We start from the raw sequence: 23676 nt of genomic DNA, 5'->3' as shown, positions 1-23676 counted from the left end.
GTAGAAATGGAAGAGGGTGTGGGATATAAATAGTAATAGAAAAAACAATAAAATAATGTAAAAATAGAATAAATATAATGAGTAAATAAAAAGATAATTGTAATAATGTGGCTCCTTTGTCTCCTCAACTGTATAAATGATAGTAAAGAGATATAAACATGTCTTAATTGATGAAAAATGAATCTAAAAATATCACTAAGTGCTAATACTCATGATGAACATGAAAAAAAAGGCAAAAGGGCTGAGAAAGTTACTGCTTTAAGGAGAAAGTGATAAACTACTTAGGTGATTTCAAGAGTTGGGTGTTGAAACAGGTTCTATGGTGTGATGAGCCAGACCATACCCATTACATCATAAAGGAACATCAATTTATGAAAAAATGATTGATCCTTTCAGAATACTGATCCATGAACATTGTGTTCAATCTAGCAAGGGGCCTAACTAGTCGGAAAATGGATGATAAAAAAATGTGCTATAAAACTTCAGCAGATGTTCAAAAGTTGGTAAGGTATGCAAAGGAAATACATTTTAATACAGTGTCCATAGAATTGTAGAGGTTTGACGGGTCACATATTTTCTCAATTACCTTTTCTTACATTTAAAGGATGAACACTGGGGTAAGACTCAAGTTTTGGGATATCATGAATGTTAAAAATCTGTCATAAAATGAGTGTTAACTATCTTATTGTGGTTATCATTCCACAACATATACATATATCAAAGCATTATCATATACATCTAAAGCTAATACAGTGTTATATTTCAATTACGTACCAATTTTTTAAATTAAAAAAAAGCATGTCATTATCATATACACAGAAGAGAAAGGTTTTGTGAAGAGCCTCTCTGCGTCTTATATCTTGAGAAAGCTATTTACCTTCTCTGTTCATCTCTTTTTTTAAATGCATTTAAAAAAGATGATAAAATTTATCTGATAAATTCTTGAGGGAAATGGATAAGTTATATGAAGCAGATCAGTTAAGTTTAGGTACTCAAATTCCTAGGTGCCCTTTAATATTCAACCTAACAATTATTTTGGGAAGATTCCTAAGTTGAATTTGGGAATTTGATCATGTAAATAAATTCACCTACAAAAAAATGGACACATAATGGACACTTGAAAAAATTTAGTTGTATTCCAAACTCCCCCTCCAATGTCTTAACAGGCACTTTCTTCTACCTAGACTACCTCTCTCTCTTTTTCTTTTCTTTGTTCTTTATGACTCAGATCATGTTTTTACTTTTTCTTAAAGCTCTTCTATGAGACTTCTAGGCTTTTTAAATAATACTACCTTGTGATGACCTAGAATTATTTACATATATCATTCTGACACTTGAGGTAGTATAATTATTCTTTTACATACTTATTAGGTCCCTTCCCTGGATTACCTCCAACTCCACGAAGAAAGAAAATCTCTGTTTTCAACTCAGTAATAATGATCGAAGGGGCATGAATAGGCAAATAATAACACCAATAATAATTTAATCAAATATAATTTATTTTCAACAAATCAATTTGAAAAATAATATTAAGGCCACATAGACCCAGAGTTAAAAATTGACCATTATAATAAAACTAAAACTTAGTTACTAATAATTCTTCTCACTTTTAACCACGTAACAGCTTATATAACTCAAGTGCATTGTGCCAATTCTAATACATGAGTTATTCTTTAAAACACTGAGCAACAGGGGCTTGTTTGGCATTAACACTTTCAGATCACTTAAGTACAATTTGTCATATTTTAGAATAATTTACTTAATAGCACCCATGTGGCTCAAGAGTTTTAATGTGCATCCCGGAGTGTTAACTGCTACAATAGCAACAGTATACTGGGACCATCTGAATCCCTGATTTGATGCATAATTCTAGTATGTAGCCCTGAGTGGCCCCACTGACCTTTACAGACACACACAGCAGTTTCAAGATCAAAGTGAATTATTCTACAGTAGCATAGATTCTGTGCACATAGGTCTACTCAAAGTATTCTTTTTCGTCTTTGTTTTAATTATCCCCCATACACACGTAACATATAGACACACTTACATTATGGCTTCAAATACGATTTTAAAGGCCTGAAATCAGGTTTTTGGAGTGATGATTGGCAGAATTCACTGTAACAAGCTGAATTCACAACAATGTTTTGGATCAATTTCTCAGTCTCTATTTTCTTGATTATGCAAAGGAGTTTATAAAAAAATCTCTATTGAGTACTTGTCTGTAAATTTCCTGAGGTCACCTAGAGGCAGGAACTTGGTAAATTGTCTGACCTCCAGAGGTGCTCCTCTGATCCTCCAGCTGCATTCAACTACAGCTGTAATATTTCACCTGACCTAAGGGTTAATACCCTATCTATAGGGCTAGGAGGTGTTCACTGACCTTCTGATCAGTGATTATTTAGGATCACAGACGCTATTTACAGAATATATGAAATAGGCAATCTAAAAGTTTTCATGGTGGAGGCAGGGGGACAGGGCAGTAGACGCTGAAAAGAAAGTAACAAACCTACTACACTCGCACACTGACAGTTACATTATATCAGAAGTGAAATGGTAACTCTTGAGTTCATCAGAACTGTTTTAAAATGGGTAATCCCACTGTGCAGGTTTGGAAGGCTTTAAACACAGGTGAGAAGGGTTGCTGGACTCAGGCTGACAACGTCCAACCTGATTAATTCCAACGCTACCTGTGAGTCCAGGGATTGGGAAAGTGAGAGAAATGTGATATGGTGAGCAGTACGAAAGTAAATGTCTAAGGATGCTGCCATAGCTTTCTTTCACATAGAGCCTGCCCCATGAATGTTCGTACCGCAGCCTGCTGTTGAGAGCTCATCGCTTCCATTTGGACAATCCCGTTCGCCATCACACAGCCAGTGCTGGGGCACACAGGCGTGCGAGCCCTGGCAACTGAACATGTCAGCCGCACAGGTGATGGCACCTGAAACCCAAAGAGAAAATGCCATTAAGGTCGCTGCATGTCTGCTGATAAAGGTATCTCATGTGCATTTCATTTAAGAAAGAAGGGATAGAGAAAAATGTTGCTGACAAGGAAGAAATTGTAGTTATGTGGAATCATCAAATAGTATTCTTCCTCTACAGATACCTATAGATATTTATAGATAATATTCCTTCTTAATTTCAAAGTTATGTTTCTTAAAGCTATATGGCAAAAATAACAATATTTTTTAATGTAGCAAGGCATAGACATGTTATTGAACTGTGAGTAGACTGAAATAAACATTTTGAAGCACTGAACATATCAGGATAATATTAGAATTTATTGCTTAAGATATGATAATTGCCGACCATGTTAACTCATTTAATACTCATAATAACTGCAAACAGGAGAACTGCTATTAATCTCATCTCACAGAAAAGGAAGTTGAAAAGCTTGCAGAAAGTCATAGGCCACTCAGGGTGCTGCATGTTGAGCTGGGAGTTCTAATTCCTTTTCATTCCTAAACACCTTCTCTTAACTACTAGTGCCATTATTAATCCCCACTTTGTATTTTTGAAAAGAATAAATGTGTGTATATTTCTTTTGTTTCTACACACTTAATAATCAGAATCTATTTTTTCCCTGCTTTAAGAATTCAATGTCCCTTTAGTTGAATGATGCTGCTTTTCATATGCACATTGGGAAAAAAGTGCTTGTTGACTTGTAAATTCAAAGGATCACAGGTACTTTCACTTTGTTTCTCCTTATACGGGCCTAGTGTAATCATGTAAAATGAGAAAAGATTTATTCTCATGATGCTTCCTTAGCCCCAACTATAGCCATGCATATTGAATGATTTGTTTGTTATTTATATAAAGGTTGTTGAGTCACTTAGTTATTGGATCCTTAAACCTAACTTTCCTTATTTCACTTTCTCATGAACAAAAGCTGCCCATAGGAAATATGCTAAAAATCATATTGTTAGAATTATTCAGAAAATGTTACTATCGCCAGGAAGAAAATGACTGACCAAATTGAATAAATATAATTGTTTCCAAACATTTAAAACAATAACCAACATGCTTTAATTGAATTATCAACATCATCTTCCTTTTAGGTCACATTGTCATTACCAGCAGAATACGCGTTTCAATGCCTCGTTTGTATCTGAGGGCAGCAGCGCAGTGACAAAACAAGAATCCCCAGTGAGCTTTTCCAACATGAACTTGCCTTTCTCTCACGTACACTTTAGTTTGGAGGGCAAGGGAGCAAATGAATGCTGCAAAGTCTCCTAGATAATTCAGATTTGCTCATTTGAATGAGGATAAGTGCTAGCAAAATGAAGTTTAATATATCTATTATGGAAAAATCATAAAAATCTATTAAATAAATGTTGCTTTCATTTAAAAATAAAGTTATTTGCTACCTATTATGTTTTTAGTAGCTTTGAAAATAAAATTATCTTCCTGAGAAAATGACTTTTATATTATTTCTTCTTAGTATCTATCTTCTCGAGCTTGCCATAGAGCACAGTGTCACCTTCACTATTATATTCTCAATTAGTGCTCTAATTTCTATAATGTATTTATTAAGTTTGAGATAAAAAATGCATTTTTTTCTGCTAAGGAGGTTTAATACATGTAGAATTTTTGTCTATATTTTTATTATCACCTTAATTCATTCTTAAGGTAGACATAATAGATAAAGCATTATTTTAACTGTTGATAAATTTCATTCTGGATGACCTTGGAGAAGACTAGTGTCTGAATTTCACTATCTGTAAAGTGTAGGTTATGACCACATAATTACTAAGATACCTCAATATACAAAATGGCTTAAGGCTCTTTGCACCTAATTTCATGGCTCCCTTGATAGTGTTCAACAGATTTTGTGCTATGAGCATGCCAAAATATCATAGTCAATTAGAAAGAAAATGGAACAAAGAAAAAATATGACTTCATTTCCTAATTACCACTGTCATCTGAAGACATATTGACTTCCTCAGGGATATGAATCCCAATGGAGAAGGAAGAAAAGCCAAAAGTATTCACCAGATCCATCCTGTACACCTAACCTACTCAGAGACAATGTTTGATTGCTAAGCTGCTACCATATTTAGTAAGTATTTCAGAAACCTGAATTCTGGTCTTAACTGCCATTGCTGATTCACTGAGTGAACTCAGGCAATTTATTAACCTCTATTTTTTATGACTAAATAATGGTGGTACACTACACTTCACTTTTAAAATAGGTCCTTAAATCTCAAGTTAAAACCACTCTGAGCTTATCAAGAAAAACTGTGTTTTCAGTTTACATTAGAATATATGGAGGCAGGGATTAAGAATTTACATTTTTAACACACTTCTGAGAAGGATATTTTGTATGCTAAAGGTTGAGTACTGCTGAGATAAACTATTTATAAAGTTCCTTTCTAATCCTAAAATATTAGGTTTCGTTCATTGCTTGATGCTTGGTCTAAAGCAGTAATTTTTATGTGGCACCTGTTTGGTAGTTAGTATAAAAAATTAGCCTATAATTAAATTACACTGGGTTTTGACAGTAGGTAAACATGCCATTTACAATTTTAATCTTTTCTTTTTAAATTCTCAGGACACTGATAGATATAGGCATGACAATAACAGTAGACATGACAATATATTGTCAGTGAAAATGATAGACATGACAATGATTCTGAAAAGTAAAGGAGGACACAGAAGAATAGAACAAAAAATGAGATCAAATTCATTTATACAGTGAACATGGTCATTTAGATACTTACAACAGTTATAAAAAGAAAAGGTAGATCTTTTTGTGTCTTTCATAGTAAGGGATTTGAGAGACAAGAAATAAAGTGGCTTATTACCCTGATCATAGAGCTGGAAGATGAAGGTGTGGGAAAATTCAATTCTGTATGACTTCTAAGGTCTTTATCCATTTGGTTATACTGTCTACTCAGAAAGAATAGTATCAATGGAGCCATGTAATGTTGGGTTAAAAAAGAGTTCACAGCAATATTATTTTAAATGCTGAAAGCATGTTCAAATCATTGTAAGTAGCTGGTCTTTTTTGTTAAAATAGAGAAATAAAATACAATAAAATTAAATTAAAAAAGAAAGGTTTAATAGAAAAAGAAACAAAGTAGTTAAAATTCAGTGGCCAGTCATCTAATTGATTGCTGATTAGTTTTTTCTTGCAGAGCTTTATGATAGTGATCTTTTTATTTACCTTTATCTGTCATATAACTAAATTGTTTTGGCTGTATAAATTTTAAAAAAGCAGTATAAATAAAAAGTAGGTTTTGGTTAGCTTAAATAGAAGAAATAAAGTCTCTGCTTTGAAAAGACAGCTCCAATTTTATGTTATCTCCAGAGAACATCAGTTTAGCTTAAACATTATAAGATCTTACCTACCTGTCTCCATGGTAGTAACATAAAGAGTGGGTCAGATTCCTGATATTTAAAAAAAGGTGTTATGTATACTTAAGTCTATTTGTACACCTTATTCTATGATTCAGGTGCTTTCCTCTCTAAGATGAGGATGAAAAAGCTATGAAATACAGCTTTTATAATGAGTAGAGAATATATATTTATAGGTACAAACATATATATATATATTTATATGTATGTCTGTATATATATACACACATATACAAACAGATCAGATAAATAGACATAAATGAATTATAATTGGTCAAGTATAATAAACTTATATGTTACATTCCTTCCTTCTTTTACCCAATAAAAATTCATTAATTCCATATAAATTGTTTATTTTTTGTGATTATTTAAAAGTAATAATGTTGGATATGCAGTGGATACATACTGGTTAAACACAGATGTTGAACACTATACTGCTAATTATATAAGGCTAACTTGTAAAGTACATTTTAAAATAGCATACAATAGCCTCATTCCTTACTTTCCATTGATGACAACTCAATAATAATGGTTATTATAACACACACACGAACAGCATGTGTAGCTCCTTAACAAGAAAGCGTTTTTGATTATTTGATCTAAATAATTCTAGTTATTAATATCTATTCCAAAAAATCACTGAAGACTAGAAATAAAATTTACAAATACATTTATTGTATCACTATTCAGGAAAAAACCTGAACATTGGTAACCAGTACGCTGTCATAAAAATAATAAAAGCAACTACACAGAAATTTACATACACATTTCATGTCAAGATAAAGTAGAACACAAAGCTTTCTGTGTCCTCTAGAATGACAGGACATATGTATAGTGCATCCAGAAACTGAGTGAGAATGTACAGGAAACGACTCACCACAAATACTGTCACTTTCATCCAATCCATCTCCACAATCGTCCTCTCCATCACAAATCCAGTGTTTGGATATACACTTCTGAGCAGAACAAGCAAATTGGTTCCAGGAACAAGAAGAACCTAAAACCAAACAAAAATATCTGTTGTAGGTGCAAAAGAAAATTAAAAGTGTCTAAGACCATGTTTGGACACATCTGAGAGTGAGAATGTTCTTCTTTAGTCTTTACTAAAACCAATAATCCTATAATAAAGCAAGCCAAATTCCTCTTCTCTATGACATCTCTATAACATTTGACCACTGCTTCCCTCTGAGTTGCAGGATTATGCAACATTTTTCCTTCAAAATATTTCTCAAAGGGTTTGACTTTGAGCTAGTCATCATGACAGTACTCTCTTCCAGGTATATTCCAAATTGTCATTTTAAAAAAGCATGTGGTGAACAGGTTTAAAACAAATATCCCAGGTGTGATACAGTTATTCTTTCTAATTTTAATATATATTTTTGAACAATGGTGAAAAGTTATCATCTTAGGCGAGTTCACAACATGGTGGACTCACCAGCATGTATTTTTGTTTTTCAAAATGAGCTGAGGGAATTTCAGCTTGATGACAATGCATTTGATTCACACCTATCCATACTTATCACTCTGATGTTTTAGTTTTCTTTCCTTGAGAAAAGTTAAGTCTGAGTAATACCAGCCAAATTTATTGACAGGGTGGCTGGTATGTTACTACCAAATTATGCATTTATAATAGTGTACCCCATTTATTTCCAAGGTCAGGTTTATGATTGCTCTCCTGGACCCTCAGCCTATTCCTCCTCTCAGAATTCTTATCACCATGAAATATCCAAAACTGAAATCCTTTAATGTAAAGTCTTCAAAGTATAAATTACCATAAAATAGGTTTTAATTTTGATTCTATAAATTATTTAAAGTCTGTGTATTGTTTAAAACATTTACTTCAATGACTTGTGAAAAGAGAGATGTTTATATGACTGAAACCTTAAAAACTTAAAGAAGATACAACCATATAATGGCTTCCTCTCCAGAAATTCTTAATCTACATAAACTATTTTTAAAGTTCTCCATTAGCCCTGGCTGGTATAGCTCAGTGGATTGAGTGCGGGCCTGCAAACCAGAGTATTGCAGTTCGATTCCCAGTCAGGGCACATGCCTGGGTTGCAGGCCAGTTCCCAGTGGGGGACACACGAGTGGCAACCCTACATTGATATTTCTCTCCCTCTCTCCTTCCCTTCCCCTCTAAAGATAAATAAATGAAATCTTAAAAAAAAAAGTTCTCCATTAATCTTGTTCAGAATCTGGACCTAATATAAAAATACATAGCAAGTGCGCCTCTATATTTTATGGTGACATTGACTTTTAGAGGAATTTGTCATTTCATAGAAGATTCATTTTTAACCTTTTTTTCTACTCTGTTTATTCACCAGATTGTATGTTTTTGCGTTAAATTAAAATGGTGAATATATGGTTTGTTTCTCTGTAAGAAATTTATTTGACCTGTGAATTACAAAATCTATGTTTTGTAAAATAAAATTGTTAAATGTTCTCTTATCTTGCCAACTGAAATGAAATATAAACACAAAGAAATTATGAGGTAGGTGGTGAATGACAAAATCCAGGTTTAAGCATACTATTTAAAGCTATCCGTACAACTAATAGAAACTTTTAGGAAAATAATAAATAGTCAATTATAAGTAGAAGGAGTATAATGGATAGAGAGAGCTAAACTCTTAATTTTCACAGCAGAAGATAAGTATATTTACATCTAAAGATAATTAGAAGATGAAGGTCTCAGTATATCACTGAAATTGAGGGAGGTAACTAAGAAAAACAGAACAGGTTAAAAGGAAAGGTTAAAACAGCTGATTGTTAATCTCTAAGTTTTTGTGTTCTAAGTATTATTTAATAAAAATAAAAATTGATGTCAAAACAAATTAGCAATATCTTGTATAAAATATCTTTATAAAGGAACATCAGTATATACGTTATAATATGGTTCATAAAATTAAAGCAAACTTTAATGCCTCACCACAGTGTAATTCATCAAGTCCATCTTCACAGTCTTTCTGACCATCACATACCCAGGTATTCAAAATGCATCTTCCACTAGGACAATCAAAATAGTTTTCTTCACATTTATGCATGTTTTGCCCTGTGACAAAATATAAAATGTAATATCAAATAATTAGACTTCTAAAATATAGATGGATAGCAAAACAGCAATAATCCTTGAATTGGAAGGGATAAATAACTAGAAAACTTAAAACAAAACTGAGATGTTACCTTCAAGAATGTCAAGGTCATGAAAACTAAGGAAAAAAAATTAAAAAATGGCACAGACTATAGTAAACTAGGCAGATATAATAATCGAATTGAAAACAGAATGATGATACTGGTGAAAAATCAGGTTATATCAAAATAATGTGGAGTTTTAGGAATAAAAAAAATGAATAACTGAAATGTATATAAAATGAGTGAGCTTAAGGTTAACAAATCATTTTGGTGGAAAACATTCTTAATTCCATCTTCATAAAAAGTAAATAACATTATAAAAACATTAGTAGATCTTTGTTTAAAAAGTATAGACTTAGTATTCCTGCTATCCTGTAGTTTGAGTAGTCTTTGACAAGATTTAAATAAGTATTCTCTAGCTTAAGCGAAAAAAAGTTACAATACAATCTCTAATATTGTTATGCTTTGCAGAAATACAATGAGAATAAAAGTATTTCTCTATAAAATTATTTTGTTCATTATATGTATATATTTCTTAGAATGGACTGCTGTTATTATAACCTCTAAGGATGCATATAAAATATCTGATGTTTTCAGTAGTGGACGTACTGTTTTAGACTGTTGGGCTCATAGCCAATCAGAAGGTAAACTTGAGAGTATACATACTCTATAACGGCCCAAAATTACCCCTATTTTATTTTTTTAAATGTCAGCTTTGTGGAGCTCATTAAAAATAAAAATATTTTTTTAGGGAACTTATTAGGAAACCAACTAATGTTGAGCGTGCTTTACTTTTTCCTTTCTTTTGGATACTGCTTAGACACAGCCTAACTTGCAGGGGTGTCCAGCCTTTTGGCGTCTCTGGGCCACACTGGAAGAAGAGTTGTCTTGGGCCATATGTTAAATACACTGTAACATGTAACCATAAAAAAATCTCACAAAGTTTTAAGAAGATTTATGGTTCTATGTTGGGCTGCATTCATGGCCACCCTGGGCCACAGGCAGCCTGCAAGGCCATGGGTTGGACGCCCTGGATTCGGACTGACCTACTACTAGACTCCTGTCTGAATGTTCCCCAGGCACAAAAGTCTACCTGAGCATCCCTGTCCTTCTTTCCCAGTATAATCACAATTTTGCACTAATGTTAAAATTTAACTTCTAAATAACTTATTAATTCTAGAAATATGTAAAAACCATACAAATTAAATACCATATATATTTATATACAGATTTATATATTGATATATGTTTTAAAGTTTTATTATATTTTGCCTTTAAGTTAGTATTTAAATGAATTACAATGAGGTAAAGAATTATTGTGGAAAGAACATTGAATTAAGAATCTTGATACCCAGTTTTCGTGAACCTGAAATAATGTTTCCACATTTTTTAATGTTTTATATAATTAAAAATAAAGTAAAAAATATGAAACCACAGAATAGTGTTACTCATGTTGAGGAAAAAAAGAAAGAAAAGACTCTTTTTTTTGCCAAATCCACTGGTAGATTTTATAAACTATTAAGAATATCAGTTTGTTATAGTAGATTGTGTACAACTGTGTGTGATTGTGTAAAAAAAATCCACAAATGTAACTTCTTAAAGTATTTTAAAATTATTAAATATCAACTAAACATGGGAAAAGTGAGTGTAGCAGTAGGGTAAGGAAAGAGAAATAGGAGTATAAGAACACATTTAATAGCTTCCTAAAGCATATCTACTTCCAGTTATAGTCATTTAACACTTTTTTCTTATTATATATATTTTAAATTTCTTCCTTCAAACAGTTAAAAAGAAATAGGGCTATGATCTTTTCATGAAAAGCACTCTTCTAAAAATGCAGATGACACTTTTCAAAGCTTATATAAACATGGCTAATAGACTAAACACCTGTCTAAACTTGACCCAGTAGTGATAACTATGATGTGAACTGCTATGCAAAGATGTGTGTCAGCTGCACCAAACACTCTGATATGACAGTGTGAACTGTATGGTAACATTCAGTGTAGCCAGTGGTGAAAAGTATAGTATCCTGGACTAAAAGAGTAAATTACTCCAAATAGAGAACAGATTTCTTGAGTATTATTTTATTATTCATTAACAATGATCAAGGGGCATGTTTGGAATATTTATATCTTAATCTTAATCATTTGATATTAATAATAAAATTAATATGTTTAATGTACACAACTAGCCTCTAAATCTTCAAGGCAAAGCCTGTTTTAATTTTTCCCCTAGAATTACCTGGGCATTTTACTTCATCTGAATAGTCTCCACAGTCGTTAGCCCCATCGCATATCCAGGTTGGCAGAACACACAGTGAGGTAGAATTGCATCTTATGAACCCTGTGGTTTTCACTCCAAGTTTATAGAAGTGTGCACAGTCCGTATTGTCTATGAGGAGTAAAAAGAAAAATGAAAAAATGCCCCATAAGCAAAAATGATCCGTTTTCTCTGTTGGAGACAAGAGAAGTTAGCCTCATTTGAATAAATAAATATACAATCATTCTATGCAACAGGGGTTAATCACATATAAGTTCAGGAGGAGGTTCAGTGAAAAGTAGGACAGTGCTCTACGTAGTGCCACAAGTGCCCAGGCATGGACAATGAAAAGGGAGTAGACTCTTACTGCAGTTCTTTTCATCTGAAGCATCTGCACAATCGACATTCTGGTTGCATCGCGCTGATCTCGGAATGCACGTCCCGTCTGTACAATGGAACTCAACAGCAGCACAGGTAGAAACTAGAAAAACAGGTAAATAAATCACTAGATGAAACAGAAAATGATTCCTGACTTTAACATTTTGCTTGTTTTAATTAAATTCACAAATTTTGTTTTATTTTGCTTTTTTAACTTTAGGAGTCAAATGACCCTTGGCCCCATCCCCAAGCTTGGGTTAAATGCCTCACAGGACTTCCCTCTGTCACACAATTATTCCTTCTGTTTTGGTACTTATAACAGTACATTGCAACTACCTGTTTATGTATCTGCTCTCTCACTAAATTGTAAACTCCGTGAAAATGAGAATCATGCTTTGTTTGCCATAACAATACCAGTTCAGGACTAGGACAACCTATAAAAAGATTAAATGTTGCTTCACATTCTCTCTTCTTTCAATTTCAAAAGTACGACGTTATGACACTAGACAAACACCTGATTGAGAGCATACAGAGAAATTCCAATGTGGTTGCTAAGAAGGTGTGTAACATTCCCTGCTATGACAAAGAGACAGACAGACACAGAGTCTGAGAGGGAGAAGCCACTGAGCGTTTACTTCAGAACTCAAACAGTACTCAGTACTGCTAGAAAGCCATCCATGCTAATTATACTCCTTTATATGGTCATATCATTAACATTTGGCACAGGAAATATGGATGCTTCATGCTAAGAAACATACATGCGGTATTACTTGTCTCTATTTTTGGAAAGTATGGCTTTTCAACCCCTTTTTAGGCTTAGATAAAAATTGGTTTCAATATGTTATTGTCATTATATATACTTTGTACAGGATAGTTTTTTTTCTTATTTGTACATTTCTTTCAACTTTGCGTACACATTCATTACCATATAATGGTTTCCAGCAATATGTTGTGAATAGGTGCATAGCATGCTATGTGAGTTAGATTGATTAAGGTGAGATTTTTATTTCAAATTTAAATCTCTACTGGTTGATTGTGTTAATGTACAACCTGAAGCACTCTGATTAAGCTACTTTCACTAGTGTTGATATTTTTAAAACCCTATTTCATTGTAAATAGAAATTATGTCAATTGTAAATGGTTGAAATGCTATCTTAAATATGTAAATTTTATTCAAGGGATTGTATCTCATTTGTACTTTACAATGCAGTGCTCTTATTATATTTAATTGTCTCACAATTCTATCATTATTTGTGTTTAAATGATAATTACAATGAATGTTTTACTTATAATTTGCAATTATAATTCCTTCACTATTTTCTTTATTAAAAATAACATCTTATCATGTGAAACAAATGATGCTATTATGAGTAGATAAATATACTGCTCCAAACAGGAAAAAATATTTTTCATTTATGTCTAAAAAAGCAAGATCTCCTCCATATTCCTTTCTATTAGGTTTCACATGAAATATTTTTCAATGGGAACAGTAAATGGAATATATAATATAGAAAATAATCATGACAAGCATTTATATTTTGTTTCTGACTCTGCAATCTATCAGCAGTCTCTTATTAAGAGATTGTGTTCCAAAAGATTCCTATAATCCTTTTATTTAGAAAACAGAAATTATTTCTTCATGAAACAATTATCAAGATAGTGCTAATATTCCTAGACCAGTCTACAAAGATTCATCTCATAAATACACATGAAATTCTACTATATACTTAGAGTTAAGAGTGTAGGATGCCAGAAATATGCCAATGGAGACTATCACAACCCATTCTGTCATGTTCACCAGCCTCGAAGCTCCCACAGATAATCTCTGTGTGTGACCGGGAACCAGTCTGACTAGGTCTGGTGGCAGACAGAGTAGTGAGGCAACGTATGACTTATGAAGCTGGAGGTAGCACTTCATACCATTAGGAGGACTGGAGATTCAGGGATTCCACAGCAATGGAATCTCAGAAATAGTGTTGGGGGCTCTCAGGTGGAAGTAAAAGCAAAGAATTAATTTTAAGATGAAGAAAATGTAGAGCAAGTAGAACACAATCTTGGGAGGAATTTAGGAAGACAAAAGAAATATGAAGAGATGAAAAGAAACTGAATTTGAAGTTGAGAAGGTTGGTCAGGAAATAATATTTAAAAGACAGGCACAGGATGATAAATGCAGTAGGGGGTCAGGAGAACTGAGTAGAGCACAGAATATTTGTAGGAGAAATTTTTCTCTCCTTTTCCCAATCAAAAATAAGCTATGAATTTTGGTCATGAGGCCGAGGAGTGTTTGAGATGTGTGAATAGGAACAAAACATCCCTTTACATCTTATCCTGTCTCTGCATAGTCCAAAACTTGGTAGAGTTTGGGAACCACGAGAGGGTTAAATACAGTGATAATTAGCAATGAAATTAGACATATTAAGTGATTGAAAAATTTCCTAAGTAGCAGGGGCAAAATAATTGCGGGAGTTAACATTGCCAACATTTGTAGGCCAGGAAGACAAGTCCTGTGATTGAAAACATCCATGGGAATTGTAGGAACTTTATGAAATAAATAAGCAAATGTTTCTTACAAAACCCTTCCTTGCTGTTCCCTCAACTACCTTTTGTTTGCAGGTGGTTTTGGTTAGTCAAGCTTTGACATCTGTTTCACACTCAGGGTGCATTTTTTTTGGGGGGGGGAGGAGCTGGGATATCTAAATTATCAAGTGAATGTGAAAGCTTTCTGAAAATTTTTCCTCAGGCTTAAAGTCCTGAAAAAAGAGAAAGAAAAATATAATATGCAATGTAGTCCAAATAAAGTTAAGCCAAATAAGAAATACTAGATCTTTCCCTTGATGTAGTCCAAAAGAATAAGTAAGCTTACAAAATGTGAGTAAAAATATTAGGGCCACACCAGAGTAGCAACGGGATATTACAAAGACCACCTGAGAGGTGTAGGAGACTGTTGTCCATGGCATCGGCCCAGCTCCCACTGGGAGATGTACAGGACCCACACCCATGGATGGGTTCTCCAGTGGGGAATCAGGCCTGCAATGTGCCTAGGCTGCTTTGAGTCTTGCTTTTGCTAAAAACTCCCTCACCTGGATTTATGGCAAACATTTACTGCAAAATAACTTCCTAAAATCCATGCTAAACCTTCCAAGGAGTGTAACCAGTTCAACCACTTTTGCCCTTTTCATTTGCAAATATCCCTCTTCTGTGATGGGATTGGTGGCATTGGATGCTTTGTTTTCTGTAAAAGGTAACCCCCTAAAGTAACCTGTGCATAGTAAATGAGGACGATCATGTAATGTGCCGAGAAACCCAATAAAGGCCCCTCACGATGAGGGCCACAGTTTTTGCTCCCCTTGAGAGAAAAAGCCATGCTGTCCCTTTTCCTTCACAGGACTCGATAGTAAGTGTGAATGTCTCATTTCATCCATAACAACACCAACACTGCGGGCTGGTGTCCACATCAGAGAGGGACTGTGGGTCGAAAGTTGTAGCAAGAGGGACAGTAAAACCATGCGTTCCCCCCTGTACTTCCTGAATTTCCCTGTTTCATCCACCTTTGTTTATTCATGTTACTTAAAATATTTAATGAGATTAGAAAGATGTAAAATCAATTAGTCTTACTGTGGTTCTTAGGACACTTCTTACAAATAACCTAAGTCAATGTTTTCCCTTCCAGCACCTCTACCCAGCCTGTGCGAAAGTAAACTGACAAGGTTACATTTGCTTTTGTATCTCTTCTATTTAATTTCAAATCACATGTTTTAGTTCATTTATTGTTTGATTCCAAGTATATACACACCCAAGAAACAATGATTTGTTTTCTAGGAATGCTTATCCTTTCCTTTAAGTTCTTGTTTGTGAAACTTTTGAAATTTTTTTTAATGAACTTAATGAAAAACAAACACCAGTTTCCTTTCCTTTAGGTTTCCTCAGAAGTACTTGGCCCTCCAGTCCCCGTAAAGGTGTTCATGTACTTCCCAAGGGCAGTCTTTATATTTATCTCCACAAGGAGGAGGGGAAGGATATCTTGTCCTCTCCCAAAAAGTATTTACTTGACCTCTCACACAACCGGAAAAGGAACATAAAATGATAAACTTTCTGAATGTCTCCTCAGATCTCCCAAAACGCTTACTATCTAAAGCTCTCAGTCATGTAAAGAAACTGTGAAGGGTTGTTTTTTAAACTTTTATAGGTAATATGAAATAATAGTTGACTTATGTCAATATACTTGGCTCTTCCTAAAACATGGTGTCAACCTTAGATGATAAACTACTCAAATGTTTGGCCAAATTCATACAGATGGCAGAGTAATTTTCCAATACTTTTCTGATTACGAAATAATTTGTATATAGTCTGCTCACTTTTTCAATTTTTCACAGACTCTTATTACATATATACATCATACTTTTCTTTTACCATCCATCTTTTCCCAAAGAGTCTGTATTCCCTGCCTTTACTCCTTCACCTACAGCTTCTACTCCTTCACCAAACAGTTGCTGTGACCTAAGGTAATCTGGCTTTTCTTTACCTTTCCATTGAATTTGCTCTCATGAAGATAAGGGAGAGATTTTCTCTGCTTTGCCACTATGATGTGCAGTCCAGTCTGTGCCTGCTCTTTGGACCTGTTTGTACCACTATGTAATGCTAACTGATCTTGCTGTCTTAAAAATGTAAATAAATAAATTCTTTAAAAATATTCTGTAAGTCCTGAGACCTACTTCTTCATTTTATATTACTGCCTTTAATTTTTAAATTCAATTGGCAATTCTCTTGTACTTCCTTAAAACAATGATTACTCCACACATTCTCTGAGCTTTCTCTCTTTAATGAGCCCCCAAATCAATACATCTGGTCTAAATCTACTACCTGAGTTTCAGTTCCATTAGAATGTTCATAGGTGCTCCAAGCTCAGAATGCAAACTACCATTATTTTTTTATTGTTGTTCAAGTACAGTTGTCTCCATTCCCCTCCTAACTCTCTTCCCACCCCAGCCATCCCCACTTCCCACCCTTGATCCTACCCCCCTTTGGTTTTCATCCGTGTGTCCTTTATACATGTTCCTGAAAACCCTTCCCTATTTTCCCCCAATATCTCCTTCCAGAGGCAAACTATCTTTATCATCTCATTCCTGTCTCATAAAAAAGGCCCATAAAAATAAAATTTGAAAAATAACAAAAGCATATAAAAAATTGAAAACAGGCAAAAAACTCCACAAGTTTATTTTATGTTTTCTCATGTTTTCTCTTTGTTTATCATCCAAGAAGACCTGCTATGCTACCTTTTAAAATGCTGTTATCCTTAGCTTGGGCTGCTACAATAGCCTCCTGTTTTGTCTTTCTTACCTCAGTTTTATAGTTTTCATTCACACAATCATGTGACTGTTTTCTTTTATTTTTTCTTTAATTGTGAATTTAAATCTATTGGGCCTGTTGTAAACCTTCAGTGACTTTCTGGTAACTACAAAATCAGGTTTAATTTCTTTAAAGTGGTTTAACCTGGCACCAAAAACACATTCACAACCTGCCTTCTTCTAACTTGCCTCATTTTGTTACCTCACTTGAATATACAACCTGCATCTAACCATATCAAATTACTTGCATTTTAAATATTAATCCTTCTACTGAGAATTTTCTTATGTTTTGATCATTCCATTGTATTTATAGTTTGACAGTTTAAATTTAATCTACACTATAAAATCTTTCAAGATACTTCTAAGCACCACCCCCCAAAAATATTACAATCAAAGCAATTTATATACATCTTTACCTGTTTAAATGACTATCTTTCACTTAGGGTTGGAATTCATTCAGAACAGGATCGTGACCTATTCATTTTATGTCTTAGTCAATAAATTTTATCCAGTAACATGTATTTAATGAATAGGAAGATTTTTAAAGGGAATTATCTATTGGGTCCAGATTTTAGGAGACCTTATATCTTAAAATTAAAAAATAAACTTGTCACTGATTCTATGAGTATTAGTGTTCCTTTATCAGGCCAGTGATTTAGAAAAAAGGCAAATGTTTAGATAGCACTTGTTATATGACAAGTTCTATTCTAAGTTTCCTAAATACTAATGTCAATCAGTTGTCTTCTCTTAGAGTTTGAAAAACTGAGGTACAGGTTGGTTAAGTATCTTATCCAAAGTGACACAACCAGTGTGGGGGTTAAGTATCTTATCCAAGGTGACAGAACCAATTCTTTCACAATGAGTCTGGCTTGCTGAACTGTCCCTCAGCTGGCACTGTGGGAAGAGGTTAAATGTGTTACCAGGAGTAATAGCACTGGGATGCATTAGACACAGTAGAGGCAGGGAGACAATTTAAAGGGCTTCTCAGTTAATCCAGGCTCAAAGTAGATTGAAAGGGAAGATATTGCAAAGAATTGGAAGATTTGATGATGATTGGACATGTGGGTGAAAAAAAATTGGTGAAAAGAGAAATCAAGGATAACACCAAGGTTTCCTGTCCAGTCATTAAAAACATGATGAATTAAGAAATAAAGAGGAACATTTCAGAGAAATAAATTTATTATTACACATTCTAGTAGAAATGGCCAATAAACAGGGAGGTAAACTGAAGAAGTGAGAAATGACAAGAGCTTTAAAATGAGCAGAATAATAGAAACCAGAAACAGATAATACACTCATAGTCATAATTTTCAATGAACTCTAATAACCACCCTGCCCAAGCATGCTCCATAAATATTAGTTGGCATGACATAGTTCTCTAAAGTTCAAGAAACTGCTAACGTAGTAATATTCATCGGCTGATACAACATATACTTACCTTTACACTCTAATTCATCAGAGTTGTCTCCACAGTCATCTTCCCCATCACATAACTTGCTGTGAGGGACGCAGCGATGGTTGTAGCAGGCCTTGAAACCTCTTCGACAGCTTCGGTTTTCTTATAAACAAAAATCCAAACACATAACTGAAGGTCTTATAGAAAACTTTTTAGAAAGAAAATCACCCGTGAGATCTCACCTATAATTACAGGATTGTGGATCTATAAAGCAAGTGCTGAGCAGTTTCGAAGATCTAGAGTAGAATCTTTATGCATTGTCAAGTAGTTAATTCATAAAGAGCTTTTTCAAAGAAGCATCTTAACTCCAGTGATTCATACTTGAAGACCTCTTCAAATTATACCCTCATTATTGTTTCTCACTTTTCAATCAGCAGGGAAATAAATAACACATATCCTGAAGGAATAAATCTCTACCTCTAATGTAACAAAGACACTCTACTCTTACCTCCTATCTCTTTTGCATCGCAGAAGAATTTTATAACAGGAAACAAAAAGAAGCAAAACATGTATTCTTGATGCACTGAATCCATGTCACCTAAATTTCCATAAAGTTATCTTAACTGTCATCAAAAACTGTCTACTACAATTTCCTAAGAAGAAAAAGAATGCCTTCTGAATTTTATTTAACAATGATAATCTGACAGTTTCTGACTTGAGGAAGAAGGTACCACTTACAATAATAATAGCTGCCATTTACTGCATATAATTTTGTGTCAGGCTGTACATTGAGCATATGTAAATGTACATGTGTTTATTTAATGTTCTCAACCACCATTAGAGCTAAGTTTGTTTTGTAGTGGGAAACTAAAATAGAGAGAAGTACACATGCTCACACTGGCCATATACTAGGAGGTTTGAGAACAAAGATTTCACCTCAGGTATGATTCCCAAACTTTGAATCTATAACTGGTATTGTAAGACTATATAGTCCACAGGCCAAATGAAGTCCATGAGCCTCTTTTCTTATGACTCTGGAGTAAGAATATTTTTTTACATTTTTAAATAAATGAATATTTCTTTTTTAAATAGAGGGTATGTGAAGGCATATATGCCTCATAAAAACTAAAATACTTATTTACTAGCCCTTTACAAAATGTTTGCTAGTTTCTGCTCACATCAATAGAATCTGCTTTTTAAGGAGATAAAAATAATACAAAGATACATTCTCAAGCTACTTCACAATAAATGTAAAACTATAAGATGATTGTTTTTATATTTTCTATGCTTTAATATTTTTATTTATATATTTTAATATTTTATTTATTTATTTTTAGAGAGAGGGGGAGGGAAGGAAAAAGAGAGGGAGAGAAACATCAATGTGTGGCTGCCTACTGCACACCCCCTACTGGGGACCTGGCCTGCAACCCAGGCATGTGCCCTGACTGGGAATTGAAACTGCAACCCTTTTCTTCACAGGCCTGTGCTCAGTCCTCTGAGCTACACCAGCCAGGGCTACGAGCTTCAGTATATGTACAGTGTACAGATTATAGCTGTTTATTCAAGCAAATATATCATTTGAGGCAAATTCCCTAATATATTAAGTATAGATCAGTCATGAACAAATTACATTTGACTACCATTTTAACTGAGGGTGTATTATTATGCAACACAAAAGTTTGAGAGAACTGCCTTTGAATTTAGCAAACTCCATCTTTCTTTTTTTAAAACATTTCACTAAATGTTTAAGTATAATTACTACCCAGATAACAGAACAAAGGAGAAAAGTAGAAACCAAACATAGCAATTCCAGATACAGATGATTAAATTTTACAGAGCATACAATAATATTATTATTATATCATAGCACAAAAATAAATCAAATCAACTTAGAATTAATCTGAATCGATTCTACAATAACTGTTTATGATTGTACAGACACAGATTTCCGGGAAAAATATTGCTGCAATGAAGGCAAATATCAATTGTTTACTAGAGTCAAAAAGCCCATCTCTACTTCCAAGGAAGAGGAAAAGGCTATTTTATTTTTAAGATTTTGTTTACTTTTAGAGAGAGAATAAGGAAGGGAGAAAAAGAGAGAAAGAAACATCAACATGTGAGATGTGTGAGAGATACATTGATTTGTTGCCTCTCACACTTCCCAACTAGGGACCTGGACCTTAACCCAGGCATGTGCTGTGACCAGGAATTGAACCAGTGACCTTTGGGTGCACAGGCTAGCACTCAATCCATTGAGCTACATCAGTGAAGGCAGAAAAAGCTATTAAGTGGTGTCACCTACAGAGGCACAGCTGGTGGAATTCCACGCTTGAGGAGGACCATGGCTAAAGCAACCAGCCTTTGTGCCTAAGAACATTAGCCCTGGACCAATTATGGAGGCAAAAATAAAATGGGCAAGACTTTGATACCACCTCAATCATATGCTATTGACTGACCTTTATTGATCTGATTGATCTGCCTTTGCTCCAAATTTAAACTTCAGTATTCACCAATAACTGTTATTTCTGACTTACACTTTTAGGATGTGAACCTAGAATCTGTTGCTAAAGATGAGTAACAAGACAGTTAAGGAAACAGGATCCAGTATTAAAAATCCAGTATTTAAATTTTACCTTCATGGGTGTGAAACCATGAGGAAATTTGTCATTGAAAAACATGGGTAATGGATAGAAAATAAGGTGTCTCAAAAAAACTATTAAAAAATTCTTAACTTCTGTCTGAAAGAGCCAGTCACATGTGGGATCCTTACCACAGTAGAGAAGTTTTTCATCAGATTTATCCTTACAATGAGGAACGCCATCACACGTGAGCTGGTAGTCAATGCAGTCTCCATTTCCACATTCAAATTCTGAATAAAGGTTGCATGAGGAATTTTTAGCTGAAAGGAAAAACATCAAGGATTTTTCATGTAATGAAAAAAGTTGTGTTAAAACCATAACAATTGTTTTCCTTAACCTTCATTATAAAAATAGACTAGAATTGATCTTAATATAAAATAAAATAAAGGGCAATGGTTGGTTCATAACATTTTTTATAAAAATAATTAAAAGGCACATATTTTTGGTTGTTTGTTTTTCCCGCTCTTTGTAAAACTTTGGAAGTTGCCTGACTAGTTTTCTTTAATGCTTGTTTCCGCATTTTTGTTAATTACTTGGTGACTAAGTATAAAGAGAGAAGGAGGGGCTTAATTATGGGTGACTATATTTCTATACCTTGGTTAGCAGTCTTCATTAACTTTAATCTTTATTGTATTTTTTCCAGTACCATTTAGTCCCCGTATGCCCCTCCCTGGCAATTGCCACACTGTTGTCCACGTCCATGAGTCCTTTTCCCCTTTTTGCTCCATCCCTTTACCCGCTAACCTCCCTCCACCCACTAGCTGTCATCTCTGTCCATCTGAGTCTGTCTTTGTTTTCCTTGTTATTTCACTTTGTTCATTAGATTCCACATATGAGGGAAATCATATGGTATTTGACTTTTTCTGAGTGGCTTATTTCACTTAGCATAATGTTCTCCAGGTCCATCCATACTGTTGCAAAGGGTAAAATTTTCTTTTTTACAGCCAGGTAGAATCCATTGTTTAATGCCCCATAGTTTGTTTTATCCACTAATCTATTGACAATTAGACTGCTTCCATAGCTTGGCTATTGTAAGTAATGTTGCAATGAACAAAGGAGTGCTTATGTTCTTTTTAATCAGTGTTTTGGGTTCCTTTGGAGTTATTCCCAGCAGTGGGATTGCTGGGTTAAAAAGCAGATACATTTTTATTATTTTTATTTTTTTAATTTTTTAATATTAAATTTTATTTAGTTATTTTTCAAGTACATTTTTTTTTATCTATTTCTCCCATCCCACCCCACCCCCCCGCCCGGTCTCCCCCCTCCCTCCCATTCCCCCCCTCCAGTCCTCATCTCTGTGTCTTTCATACTTGTTCCTCAAAATCCCTCCCCCTTTTTCCCCTTAAGTTCCCTTCCCTCTCCCCTCTGGTTGCTGCCCACTTGTTCTCTATTTCAGTGTCTTTGTTTTTATTCTGTTTGCTTGTTTGTTTTATTCTTTAGCTTCCTGTCAAAGGTGAGATCATATGGTATTTGTCCTTCAATGCCTGGCCTATTTCACTCAGCATAATGCTTTCCAGTTCCATCCATGTTGTTGCAAAAGGTAGTAGCTCCTTCTTTTTCTCTGCTGCATTTTTAATTTTTTGAAGTATCTCCATACTGCTTTCCATAGTGGCCATACCAGTCTGCATTCCCGGCAAGAAAGAGTTCCCCTTACTCCACATTCTCACGAGCACTTGTTTGTTGATTTATTGATAATAGCCATTTTGATAGGTGTGAGGTGATATCTTGTGGTTTTAATTTGGATTTCTCTGATGACTAGTGACATTGAGCATCTTTTCATATATATCTATTAGCCATCAGTATGTCCTCTTTGGAGAAGTGTCTATTTAGGTCCTTTGCACATTTTTAATTGGGTTACTTTGGGGAATGTTGGGTTTTGAAAGTACTTAATAAATTTTGGATATTAACCCTTTATCAGATGTATTGGCACATATGTTCTCCTATTCTGTTGGTTTTCTTTTTATTTTGTTGATGATTTTCTTTGCTATGCCAAAACTTTTTAGTTTGATGTAGTCCCATTTATTTATGTTTTCTTTTATCTCCCTTGTCTGGGGAGATATAGCAGATAAAATACTGCAACTAGCAATGTCCAAGGCTTTGCTGCTTATGTTTTCTTCCAAAAATTTTAAGGTTTCAGGTCTAACTTTTAAGCTTTTGATTCATTTTTTAATTT

General features: G+C 34.1%; 1 protein-coding gene across 1 annotated transcript in view; it reads right to left on the bottom strand.

The window, feature by feature from the left end:
• LRP1B (LDL receptor related protein 1B) overlaps nucleotides 1-23676 on the bottom strand; it is a 1762610-nt gene that overhangs the window by 264080 nt on the left and 1474854 nt on the right. The window contains exons 47-53 of the mRNA XM_053655128.1: nucleotides 21635-21763; nucleotides 18907-19026; nucleotides 12113-12226; nucleotides 11728-11877; nucleotides 9284-9406; nucleotides 7232-7351; nucleotides 2810-2938 (exon numbers count right to left, since the gene is read on the bottom strand). Coding sequence (XP_053511103.1) covers nucleotides 2810-2938; nucleotides 7232-7351; nucleotides 9284-9406; nucleotides 11728-11877; nucleotides 12113-12226; nucleotides 18907-19026; nucleotides 21635-21763 — 885 coding nt within the window. The remainder of the gene's footprint in view (nucleotides 1-2809; nucleotides 2939-7231; nucleotides 7352-9283; nucleotides 9407-11727; nucleotides 11878-12112; nucleotides 12227-18906; nucleotides 19027-21634; nucleotides 21764-23676) is intronic.

The sequence above is a fragment of the Artibeus jamaicensis genome, unplaced genomic scaffold, assembly GCF_021234435.1.
Source record: "Artibeus jamaicensis isolate MK-2021 breed Jamaican fruit bat unplaced genomic scaffold, CSHL_Jam_final contig_935, whole genome shotgun sequence".
Classification (NCBI taxonomy): domain Eukaryota; kingdom Metazoa; phylum Chordata; class Mammalia; order Chiroptera; family Phyllostomidae; genus Artibeus; species Artibeus jamaicensis.
The sequence above is the reverse complement of the archived record's forward strand: the minus strand, read 5'-3'. Positions and strand labels throughout refer to the sequence as shown.